At 34.2% G+C, this 12,074-nt stretch overlaps 2 protein-coding genes across 15 annotated transcripts in view; one reads left to right on the forward strand and one right to left on the reverse strand.

Moving 5' to 3' along the window:
• The first annotated feature begins 3 nt into the window (after positions 1-3).
• Positions 4-7,901, forward strand: LOC139981496 (uncharacterized). Of its 3 annotated transcripts, none has more exons than XM_071993924.1 (9): positions 4-156; positions 1,447-1,899; positions 2,199-2,246; positions 2,678-2,749; positions 3,177-3,306; positions 3,940-4,132; positions 4,811-4,920; positions 5,634-5,681; positions 6,494-7,901. In XM_071993924.1, exons 2-9 carry the CDS (start codon positions 1,578-1,580, stop codon positions 6,630-6,632), a joined length of 1,062 nt encoding a protein of 353 aa, XP_071850025.1. In that variant the 5' UTR covers positions 4-156; positions 1,447-1,577; the 3' UTR covers positions 6,633-7,901. The 3 variants fall into 3 exon arrangements, with proteins under 3 accessions (XP_071850025.1, XP_071850026.1, XP_071850027.1); XM_071993925.1 differs by having other exon boundaries at positions 54-189; XM_071993926.1 differs by having other exon boundaries at positions 66-185.
• Positions 7,902-8,361: 460 nt separating this feature from the next.
• The window catches only part of LOC139981495 (uncharacterized), a 100,720-nt gene continuing 97,007 nt past the window's right edge, over positions 8,362-12,074 (reverse strand). For all 12 annotated transcript variants that reach the window (XM_071993920.1, XM_071993913.1, XM_071993911.1 and 9 more), the window contains one exon: positions 8,362-11,584. In XM_071993920.1, coding sequence (XP_071850021.1) covers positions 11,538-11,584 — 47 coding nt within the window. In that variant the 3' untranslated portion in view covers positions 8,362-11,537. The remainder of the gene's footprint in view (positions 11,585-12,074) is intronic.

Raw genomic sequence — 12,074 nt, forward strand, 5'->3', positions numbered from 1 at the left:
GTTAGAGATAAATATTAGCTTTAACGAGATGTATACATTGCACCCCTGACAAATACGGCAACTCACCTAGTGTGCACGAAAAATGATTTCTTGTACAACAAATTACTAGACCAACAATCGGGACCGATAGGACATTAAAAACTATTAACCTAAGAGGTACACTTACAGCCTTTACGGTATTTCTTGTATGTACGTTAATTTATGATAATTTTGTGAAGAAATAGGCTAGCAAACGTAAATTAGGCCAGCGTTGTGTGTGTCTTTAGACCTGTTGTGTTTTAGCCAGGCCAAACCTAGTTTTGCTAAAATTAGCTTAGCCTAACCATAGGCTAGGCCTAGTTATATTCCACGGATCAGGAAATTAGGAAGATCGATTAGAATTACAGTCAAGTTAACCTAAGCTAGTTCGCAACAAGCCTTGGTTGAACACACATGAAGATTGGACAACAGTTTACCACAAATCCTACTCTAGGCCTAATTTAAGTTAAACATTCTTATTATCTTAAACCAATTGAGGGCAAATTATATGTTACATGTTAATGGCATTTAGGTCTGCAAAGTCAGTTTTAATTTTGTTCGTTTTACAAATATCTGTGTGAATTAGTTGATGCAAGATTTTTGGTGTGAGGATATCAACCTAGGCTGATAATAAACATTTATATATCAAAACTTTAATCAGTTTATAACAATTGTATGATATAGGCAAGCCTACTGGTATAGTAAAGGCTTCATAATTGACGCACCCCCGTAATTGACGCACCTTCAGTTATTACTAGCAACGATACAGTAGGCCACCTAAACTTTTTGCAGTCAAGCAGAATTACATATTTCATGAGTTTGAATTCATTTCAGCTATTTGCTGACCAAATTGTGGTATTTTTTAAGCTTTTAACTCCCTCCCCCCAGTTTTCCACGTTTATTTGACATTGGGAAATCTTACTCCCAAAAAATAACCAAAATTACTTCAATATGATACCACTACTCTCTGGGACCTGACCTGTCTGAGCTTAGAGGTTCAGAGCATAGCAAACAGCATCCAAAGTCAATTGATGTATACTTAGGCCTACACTACAGTTAGCTTATCGACGAATGTGTCAATTTAGGGGTATGAAAGAACTTGACACAGCAGACATTTTGTGGTCAAATTCTTCTCAATTGTACGTTGCATAGGCACAGAACAATAAATATTTTGAGATCATTACATTTCTGAGGAACTACACATATGAAAAATGCATGCAGTTCAGTGATTTTGATTTTATGTTGACCGACATCGTCAATCCAAGCCTTAAGTGCGTCAATTATGAGCCCACCATGCTACTGGTAGATGAATTTAATTTATTTTGTTTTGTTTCATATTGCTGCATACACTCAGACTGCCTCTTGCTGTTCAGTGCAGATATGTTTCTGTTTTCTTAAAAGAGTTTTCTCTATTATTGTCTGTTTCAGATTTTCCAAAATGACCTTTTAATCCAAGGGGCACAAGAGGAAATAGGTATAGCATATGAACCTTTAAAACTTACCTGTAGAATACATTTATCCTTTCTGTGGGGCTTTAATTAAGCCTGGGAAAAACCAATATGGAGACCCAAGCAGTTACATCCATGAGCTTGCCACCATTGCAGAACTTACCTCAATGGCCTCGTATACAGACATTAGATAAAGCAAGGTATCCCAGACCTTTCTTAAAGGACCACATACAAGTGCTGCCTCAACCCTCAAACTTTCATGGGAGACAGTATGACACAGATACATTAGATGGTACATCAGTATCAGGGGATATGGACCCAGCTACCAAATTAGTTCATCTTGAAAAAAGTATAGATTTTTTGAAACGTCATCACCGCGAGGTACTGGAAAGTCTACATGAAGAAATTGAAAATTTGAAGACAGAAAATAAAGGTAGGTTTAACTTCCATGAATCAGCCAAAGGCAGAGAATGGTTTCATAAATTGTTCTACTTTTTCCCTCTATCATTAAGTATACCATACATGTTTGGTTACATGAGAGGATTGTTGTTGCAAGCATCATAGTCCTCTTAAGTGTCTCGTGGGGAAACTGTTGCTTTGTTTTTATATAACAAGAATTTACTGGAGGAAAAATGAGCACTAGAGATTTCCTGAATGAAAGTTTTAATTAAAATGATGTAAAAGTTGTTAAATTAAATGGCACACTATTTGTTTTTACTTGTACCATTTCAGAGCTACAATTTAAGGCAATTATGGCAAGAGAAGATACACCCAAAAAAGGTAAGAACATTCAGTAAATCGTTTATGACATCTCTAAGAAACTTGATATAGTCAACATCATCGGGATTAGGTAAGAAAAGATTAGTTTTACTTCAGCAAATCTGATAGGAGAAGCATTGCTAAGTTTTGCAAAGTTCATGATCCATTCAAATTTATTTCAAACCATACAACGTACAAGTATAGTGAACTTGTGAATTATTGTTGGAAACATGCTGTGAAAGTTTAATGATTTTCTATGAAGGATACATTTTCTATTCAAGTGATACATTCATGTACATGTTTGTAGTAGAAATTTAACAAAGGAAAACTGACTGGAATATTAACATATTTTGAAATCGTGTTACGGGTAGAAAGTTCTTTGCCATTTCAAACCAGTTCATGTATAGGAATAAGAGACAGTTTTCTGATTGACACATCCCTTCATCTTTTAGAGTCTACCCAGTCATCAATTGAAAGTCAGAAGTCCAGCAAAGCTAGGAGTAAAATGTCTTCCCCATCTCAAGGTAAGAAAATAGAGTTCTGTCATTTGTTATATTGTGATACTTTTGATAACTGAAGTTATATCTATGTGATTTGACTCTTCATGAGACTGTGTAATCAAGTCATATTCCATTTCCTACTCCCTTATCAATACTTTTGGACACTACAGAATTGATAAACAGTTTTAACTAAATGTCTTCTCAAATTTATTCATTGGTCAGTTAAACCACCAGAGCAATATATTTCTTAAATACTTACCATATTGGGCATCTACTTTATAGGGCATCTACTATATAGGGCATCTAGTTAGGGCCATTAAACTTCATGGAAGACTCATTGGCTCAGACTCATTTGATAAAAGAGGAGTGCTGCCCCAGGCAGAATCCATGTAAGGGGTATGGTCTGTATAAGAATGGTAACATATTTTTCCCACACTGTTATACTTTTCAGCACAAAAATTTGACCAATTAAAGTCCATGTTCCTGGAGGAAAAAGTGAAAGAATTAACAGCTACATTACAAGATAGCAGGAATGGTAATGCCTTCCTGCAACAGAGACTAACTGAAACATTAGAAAAGAGGTGAGTTTTGCCCAGAAGTGATTGTGGCTTGTGTCATAAAAGTATATGTAAGAGAGTACCTGTACCATGTGAAAAGTTTATCTAATACTGTTTGATGTAATGACCACTTGTTCATCAATGCTCTAAGTGACACTGTATAGTATGCAACAGTATCAGTACAACATTGTTGCAAAAAGCAGTTACCATTGTTGCAAAAAATAAGCCCAATGGTTTTTAAATGTTATTAACATTTCATTGCATCTATATTCGTTATGCGTTTGATGAAGAAACTATTGTACACAGTTGAGTGGGAAATGCGAGCTGAGCTTATCAAAATGGATTATATAAGTATTGAAGTAATTAATTACTTAGTTCATTTCAAAGAGTTTGATGATATTTCCCAACCAGTTCCATCATATTTTCAAACTTATGTGATATTATTCTTAGAAGTTCAAAAGCAAACTGAGCCGCTCATCAGTTGAAGGATTAGCAAGCTCACATTCACAGTTTTCACTGACACCAAAGCAACATACTCAAGGATCCAGGAAGAATCTACTCATTAGCACCACATCTCATAGATAGTCGACAAGGACCGAGGCTTTATTTCATTTATGGATCTTTTACTGTATATATTGTTTTTCAATCCTATAATAGGCCAATCAGCTTTGAAACTGGTCAACAGACAAGTCCAAGTGTTGATTCTTCCCGGGATCACTTGGTGCCGGTCAGCGTCCATCCCCTGAAGGTGCAGAGACCAAACGACTCTCATCCCCGCCAGCCAACGATGGAGGAATGTGAACTGATAATAATGAGGCTGCACGAATCGAACGAAAGTTTGCAACACGACGTAAGTTGAAATAATATATCAGAAAATATACTAACAAATGGACATTGGGCTGGAGGACAAAGTGTTCTTTATCAGGTCAGGTCAGGGTTTTTATTTTTTTTATTTTTTTTTGTGGGTGGGGGGGGGGGGAGGGCTGCTCTCATCTGAAAATTCTCTGCAACAAATCTGAAACACTCAATGCTCCATCTTTTCTTACTCTTTTGTGGTGAGTTATTTGTGTCCCAGGAAGTTCCACTTCTGTGACATTTACCTTCAGAATCATTCTGAAATGTTGCTGCTGCTCTTACAGATTCCCAAAGTGAAGACCACTTTTCTATGTCATTCAGTGAGGCTGTAATACAGTCTTTAATCACATTGTGAAATGTCAGTTGTAATGGTGGCCGAAAGGTCATGTAGAGGTCACCTAAAGCAAACATCATGTTTACAGCCTCTCAATGCTTCCTTCAGTGCATGAGCCACACATTCATGGAACTTGGGTTATCAAACCGAATAGAATCAGCATGTCTTTCAAAGTGAGCTATAGTTTTTGTCAGAGTTATTCACATCTAAATCTGATTTGGAATTTCTTCAAGTTCTGGATATGTTCTATTTTAATTACTAAATATTGATATTTGTAATTTCTATTTATCTTATAATATTCTATATCAATATTCTGTTTTCCATCAATTTATCTTTCAGTTATTGAGACTGAAATCAGATTTAAAGGATGTGCTGTATTCCCACAAGTGGACACCAGATGCTTATCTCCTGGCTAAGGCATACGTGGCATCTGATGCACCTCAAGAAATGTAAGTGATGTAAACACCTTGACACATGAACATGTCCTCGTGAGATTATCTCGGTACAACTCAAACTCTGAAAACTGGTTATCATGAACAGTTTGGTGTACATTTAGACATTGAGCAGTTATCTCATTCACTTTGCATATTTTGTACTTTACATGTATTTGAATAATTACAAGCTACTCCTTTATATATGTGATACATTGAGCTTTAATACATCTGAAAGTGAAAGGTGTATGGGCTACCTCATTCCTACTTGTTTGAGACAGTGCTGAATTGATCACTCAAGTTGTCAAAATGGAAACTGAGTTGATGTGATCAAGTAGGTTGCATTTGACATTAAATGCATCGCTGCTTATTCTACATGTGCAGTTCTTAGTGGCATTCCATATCTCATATTTGACTGCCAAGTACATGCATTGTACCGTTAGTTTTCTAGTTGGAACAAAAAAAATTCTGTTTTCAGTGTCAATTATTTAATAAGGATTATCAGTTTTGAAATCAAATATTTGCACTTTTCAGTGTTTGTTAATTACTCTAAGACTGCATGTCATGTATTGTTTGTTTTGTATAAGCCTGATATCTTTACTGTCAAATTATGTGATTTTTAATTTTCAGTGGTATATTAATTTAATTAAAAAGTTTCTATTTTTAGTGTCATATTTACCTTTTGTCTATGTCGTGTTATATTGACTATTTTTTGTCTCTTTCCTCAACAGAAAAGGGAAGCTTCCAAGAGTTGCTCTACAAAATCAGTCCAAGAAATTGTAAGTTTATTTGCAACATTCCCAATATGATATTTAATCATTCATGTATTCAGAATCATACATTCCTTAAACATTTGACTTATTTTTCTTACAAAGAGGAAACTTAAAACTTGATGCAAACTAATGTAACAAGCCATTTTTTTGTGTGTTTGTCTGCTTGGACTTAAAAGTTGTTTGATTAAAATTATTCTCATTCATATCTTTTAAAAATATCATTAAATACTTACACTGCTTTTGCAGCAGTCCACTTCAATACTATTTTATCTGTCCAAATAAGAGTTAATCTTTGGTATGCTTTTAACCACTAATGATTTTGACCTCAAGACTAAAGCCTGGCTATTTACTGATTATTTTGGTCCTGAAAAGACTACAAAGGTTACAAACAGTACAGTAAGTCTAAAAGCAATCAAATCATAATTTCCCAAATATTTATGCTGCTACACAGATTAAATGAATATGGTCACCCATGGTCCATCCTTTGATATTCCTGCTACCTTCAGGGATCTTTCGTCCTTTGCCCAACACATTTATATCTCTTTTAACTTATCCCTGCCCATGAGCTTAATACTGAATTCTGAGTGTCAAAACTTTTAGGACAGCAAGTTTGGAAACTAAATTTTGAGCAAGCTAACTTTTGTGTGAGTTTGCATTCTGTTCTGTTACTCCCCAGACCATCGATACAAGTTTAGCAATTACTTTGGAAGTTAACACCTCCAAGAAACGAACCACTCTTGTTTTATGAAACTATCAGCCGGACAAAATATATATTTTCTTTTAAGAAGAGGTTCATTTTCTTTGATATTACTCCACAGGCCAGCGACAGCTTTCATTAAAGACACTATATCCCTGCCACCTCTAACACAGACGATGGGTAACAAAGCTGTGGACAGGCAGAAGAGGGTCCATGCCATAAAGAGAGCCAGACAACAAAGGAAAGAAGTATTTCTTTGATGAATTGGGATATGATGCATATCCCTTATGTCAGTGTATCCCCTTGCTTTCTGTTCTTTCTCTGTGAGAGGTTCTTTGGAACAAACTGCAATCTATAGCTATATTGTATGATTATATGGATATATCAATAAATTAACTAGCATAAAATGATTAGTCCACATTTTTAATTTTTTCTGTATCATTTTTAATTATGCTAGTCTAATTCCTCTTGGCTTTTAAAAGAGTACCACTTTTGTTTTATCTACATGGTGCTTTTTTTTCTCACATTTTTGGATGGAAGGGGGGAGGGTAGATTGTGTAGTTGAGGGGGATTGAAAATTGAAGACCAAGTCAAAAATTCAATGTGTTGTCAAATTTACCATGAAATCCACTTTGTGAGTAAAGTGGAAAATTGACAAGCTGTTCCAGTAATATGATATTGTTACAGTGATTCAATATTGGGTGTCAGGGAAGTGAATGTTTAAGGGATAACTTTAGGCACAGTTTTGTTTTGGTGATGTTTAAAACTTTCAGAAAATCTTTGTTTTTTTTATTCTCGAAGCTGCTGGTTGGAATAGTGTCTGAAATATTACATCAATATGTTTGTTTGTCTCTCTGGCTATTGTAAGATTGTCTGTAATGTTAACTGGCTGTCAATATTATGTTTACTCTGGTAATCATCGACTATTTTATAAAAGTTGCCAATGAAGAAATCAAAGTCTGTGTTATTTGTGCCCCTTCATTGGCTTAAAGATGTAGTTTCATTTGAAACAAAACAAGGGAAACCGTTAGTGTACAACTAGTCATTGTTTGTTTGGTCTTGTGTCTGCAAACAAAAGCTACAGCTTCATCAGAATCACTTGAAATTTCATATTCAATCTTTAGCTTGACAATTGTTTTAGCTTGTTCAGTTTATTACAAACAATGATCACAACCAAATGAACTCGCTAAAGTAAACAAATTTCTGCAAAATGGCAATCATATGCAGAACTTTTTATTTATTTATTTTGGAGGTGGGGGAGGGCAGGTAGCAGGGCCTTGTATAAATTACTACTGTACTTAACTGGAATAACTTTATTTCTTTTTAGCATTCAAGGTACATTATTTCTCAATTACCATCTTACCTATGGGATTAACTTCCTTTAATTGACCTTGTTTAATTTAAAGTACTTTCTAGTCAGTGAAAGAGAAGTATTTGAGAGTATTGTAATTATCATATCCATTTGCAGTACCTTGTCATTGTATGTGTGTGTGGTAGAATATTAAATACTCAGTATTGTTCTTAAAAAATTATCTTTCTACTCGTTTTGAATTGTTTTGGTGTATTTATTCAGAATGTGTCATATACAGGTGACCTTTAGCATCTAACCCTTGTAAGCATAGAGGTGGCCATTCTTGGCCTTAGCATCTAACCCTTGTATGTATACAGACAGCCATTCTTGGCTTGATGTATAATGTATGTATAGTGGTTGTATGGTAACTTCGCATGTCCACTCCAAGTTCGCGTACTGTGTTAAGCATATGTAGCTGCACTGACAGACACTGTAGTTGATGTGTTCGCAAGTCAAATCGAAATCAATTTTTCAATCACAATTTTAATCTACAAAGCCTGAACCGAAACACCTGAAAATTGCCAAAGTGAGACAACGAAACATTAACTTTATATTTTGAGACACTTTCGTGGATTATTCCACTAATTTAGTGGAATTATTTAGGAAAGCATTAATGAAAACACAAAGGAATCAAGACATGATATAAACAATTGTATTTACAAAGTCGAAACAGGTGAATATGGATTTTTGAAGCACCCTTGAATTACCTAATCTTTTTACTCCAGTCTGCCATTCTGCTTTATACTCAAGTTAACAGTGAAAGCACAAGGGCAGTACATAAATAAAAAGTCTAGTTTCAACCAAGCATAAGTTTTATTTCAATTATTTTAAGTCTTAAGCATAGCCATTACACGTACTGAATTTAATCACTTCAACTAAATACAACTAAATAAACCTATATATATCAATGTGTAGAAGTCTTTAAAAAGTAAATAAATCGGGGTTAGTTTTGTTTATACGTATTTGCAGTACAACATAATATTGACGGTAGCAATGGATAGTACTCTAGCATTTATCAATGGTACTCTTTATTTAGAAAACAACGGCTATCACACTTACGACAAACTTAAAGCCTCCCTTCCCACCCTAACCAAACCCCCTCAACTTAAAGCCTCCCCCTACCCACCCTAACCAAACCACATGAACTTAAAGCCTCCCTTTCCATCTCTTTCCCACCCTAACCAAACCCCATTGAGCAGCAAGCTTTGGGCAAATGAAGAAAGTTTTATGAACATATTTTTCTTTATCCTTTCAAACCAGGGAAATGGTACTCTTGACAGAGAAGCAGTTCCCTGTTCAAACCAGCGATTGTAACAAAATTAACTCTGTAACTCAAAGCATTGTTAAATATATACAAAATAAATTAATCAGCTATTCAACATTTTAAATTATACAAAATTGCAACTGGTTCTGATGGTTATTTTGAACAAAAAAAAAAAAAAAAAAATTTTATTAAACATTTGCTAACAAAAGGAGTTCTATTTTGGAAGAATTTATCATACTTGAAGTCAAAACAAAGAAGCTAAAGGCTTCTTGGTGAAGAAATGAAACTTAAAAACAGTTATATTTCATTGATTACAAAAATAATAATTTTATCAGGCCAAGTCTCCAAACTGTTTAAGCTATGCTAGAATCAATAATGAAAGCTAACATTCCTTTCTGCAAAATTTCTGAAGCAATAGAGAGAAAAAATATTGAAATACCATATTCTTTTGTTTTTGTTTCGAATTAATTACAACTGCTTTTATTTTTTTTTTTTTAATATCAGATGAACATTTAATATTCACAAATTCAGTATTTAACATATCTAATTACTTAAACACTGGTTAAAGTACATCACATTTACAGCCCTGCATAGTTTTAAAGTTTTGTTTTTATATTTAACTCTTTTTTTTTTTTATACTTGATACCAAAGAATGAGAGAAGAGTACATTACGAGTTACAAATAGATGACTATACACCAAAAATGGACGTAAAGTACTGCTAAGGTTACAAACATGAAGAAGGTGACGCAATTAAACCACATTGAATTCACAATCATTAGAACAAGTACTTTCCACTAAAATTTCCAGCATCAGAAAGAATGGAATATATTCTATTTTATCTCATTTTACATAATTTCTCTTAATTACAAGTACTCTTATGGCCATTTTTTCCCCCAAGTTAAAATCCAGAAATATGATGTAATTTGACCCTTTTACGTTGACATCCAACTTGGTAGGTTTGGTAAAGTAGTCAAACAATTGCCCAAAAGCTGCGTTTAAGTCCCGATATATTTATATCCACAAAATACACTTAGATTCCACAGGGTGGCTTAATATAACTTAAAGAAGTTACATGCTTGTTGTGTTCCTCACAAGCACACAATTTTTACATAGCACACACAGCCACACTTTGAACTGATGTCATCATCTTCAAATATAACACACGTTTGTTTGCTCACATCCTGCATGAAATACAACTGCCACAATGTTTATTGAATATTAACATGCTTGTACTCGAATATGTTTGGACTTGAAATCTTGTGATAATCTCTGAGATTAAATGATATACATTACTTCAGGTTTTGAGGTGGGAAACCTACTAACAACTGCACCAATGGCATGAGTTTATTCATATTTCATTTTAGCCAATTTTCGATTTCACAACCAAAAACAATTGACCATACTCTTCTTAAAAATCAAATTCTGCGCTTACAATCGTTACCAAACCACTTCGCAGAGTAACGCACCTTCCAATCTCAATTGAAACAGTAATACATAACATTCAACAGTGACCAAACACACCACAGTTCCCATCTTTACATCTCATACTAAATGAACTCTTTTACCAGAAGAGTCCTGACATCTTTCTTTCCACAAACTGTTTGGAAATTTGTTCAAAAAAGTGCTTACTATTTTAATAACACCCCAGATATGATGCTGCATATTTTTCCTTCAAATCCATAATTTTTTTGTCTTTACATTTTTACTTTCATTTTTGTTTGGAATGAACAACATGACAGCCTTATGAAAACTTCAGGCCATGCTGTTACCGTTATTAATCAGCTATAAAATCTTGTACCAAATCAATAAATGTTTACATGCATTCAATTTCGAAAAGCAAGATATCGGAAAACAGTGCACTGAAAAATGTATGCCAATAATCTAGCAAACAACAGCAATCGTGTCAACAACAAAAAACGATGTTTGCCTACAAAAGCAACATACTTTTTGTAACCACTGGCAATTCTATGTTAAAGATACACAAGCATGCTACTTCCCCAGTATTTACTCATGCTAGCCAACTGAAGATTGTCACAGGATTTTTTTATTTATTACCCCTATAGATCAGAAATTTATGATCACTTTTGGTGAAAAAATGAGTCTCACATCAAATTCTTAGAAAATATAAGGAAGTAAATATATTAGGGCTACAAATGCCCTAAACCATCTTTGGAATAACATCAGAAGATTGTCAGCAAACTTTACATATTTTTGGGATTATTTTGTGTAATTTTGGCAATTTTTTACTTTATGATAGCATAGAAATAGAAAGAAAATACTTCAAAAAGTTGATGAAACTAGGAATAGTATACAGTGGATTTTAACATGAAGACAAACGTCTCTACGGGGAAGCGCTTCAATAAACTCCACAAAACGCTCGTCATCCAGAAGGAAAAGCAGACGTAAACAACTGTACATAAGGCACCAGCAAACTACTGCAGTCTTTTGTTTTTTTTTCAATTCCAAGCCAACCAATCAGAGCGTATTTTCTCAAGTTGCAGTAGCAGGAGCGGAGGTGGCAACAGAGAGATAAGAAGAAGAGGCAAGAATTAGTAGGTCTGCTCATCATCACAGTTTTCTGTCCAATGACCGAAGACTGAAAAAGAGGAAAATAAGTAAAAAAAAAAAAAATAGAGATGTCAGTGCAGGATTTGTCTATAGAATATTCTATTTAAGATAGGAATTTCAGTGTTGCTTTTGTGAAAAAGCAAAAGAGGATTAAAGAAACATTGTGAGTGCTGGTCACATTGTTTCTGTTTCATGCTTTGCTTTTGAAGAGAGTTTTCTGTTAAAATATGCAATAAACAAAACAAAAAAAACCTTGAATGCTCTTTCAAGGCAAGGTAGTTGATGATGATGATGAATTTGGCCTGTCTGTTCAGAGTGGATAAATTGATCACCTTTATCACTTGTCACTTGATTAGTTATAATTAGTTAATCAACTCACATTCATACATAATAACAGCAAAGATTATATGTAGTCTGAATCCAGCAAAAGAAGTATCTAACTAAACCCATCATCAAAATGTCCATTTCCTTAACTGCTTTAATTAGTAAGGTTTTACATCCAATGTTGATATGAAGTC

This window comes from Apostichopus japonicus, chromosome 15 (genome assembly GCF_037975245.1).
Source record: "Apostichopus japonicus isolate 1M-3 chromosome 15, ASM3797524v1, whole genome shotgun sequence".
NCBI lineage: Eukaryota > Metazoa > Echinodermata > Holothuroidea > Aspidochirotida > Stichopodidae > Apostichopus > Apostichopus japonicus.

Bases quoted from the DNA above. Each gene is read 5' to 3' on its own strand.
- LOC139981496 (XM_071993924.1), top strand. From the start codon at position 1,578: ATGGAGACCCAAGCAGTTACATCCATGAGCTTGCCACCATTGCAGAAC. The intron at 2,247-2,677 runs GTAAGAACATTC...TTCATCTTTTAG, and splicing joins AGAAGATACACCCAAAAAAG to AGTCTACCCAGTCATCAATT. The intron at 4,921-5,633 runs GTAAGTGATGTA...TTTCCTCAACAG, and splicing joins TCTGATGCACCTCAAGAAAT to AAAAGGGAAGCTTCCAAGAG.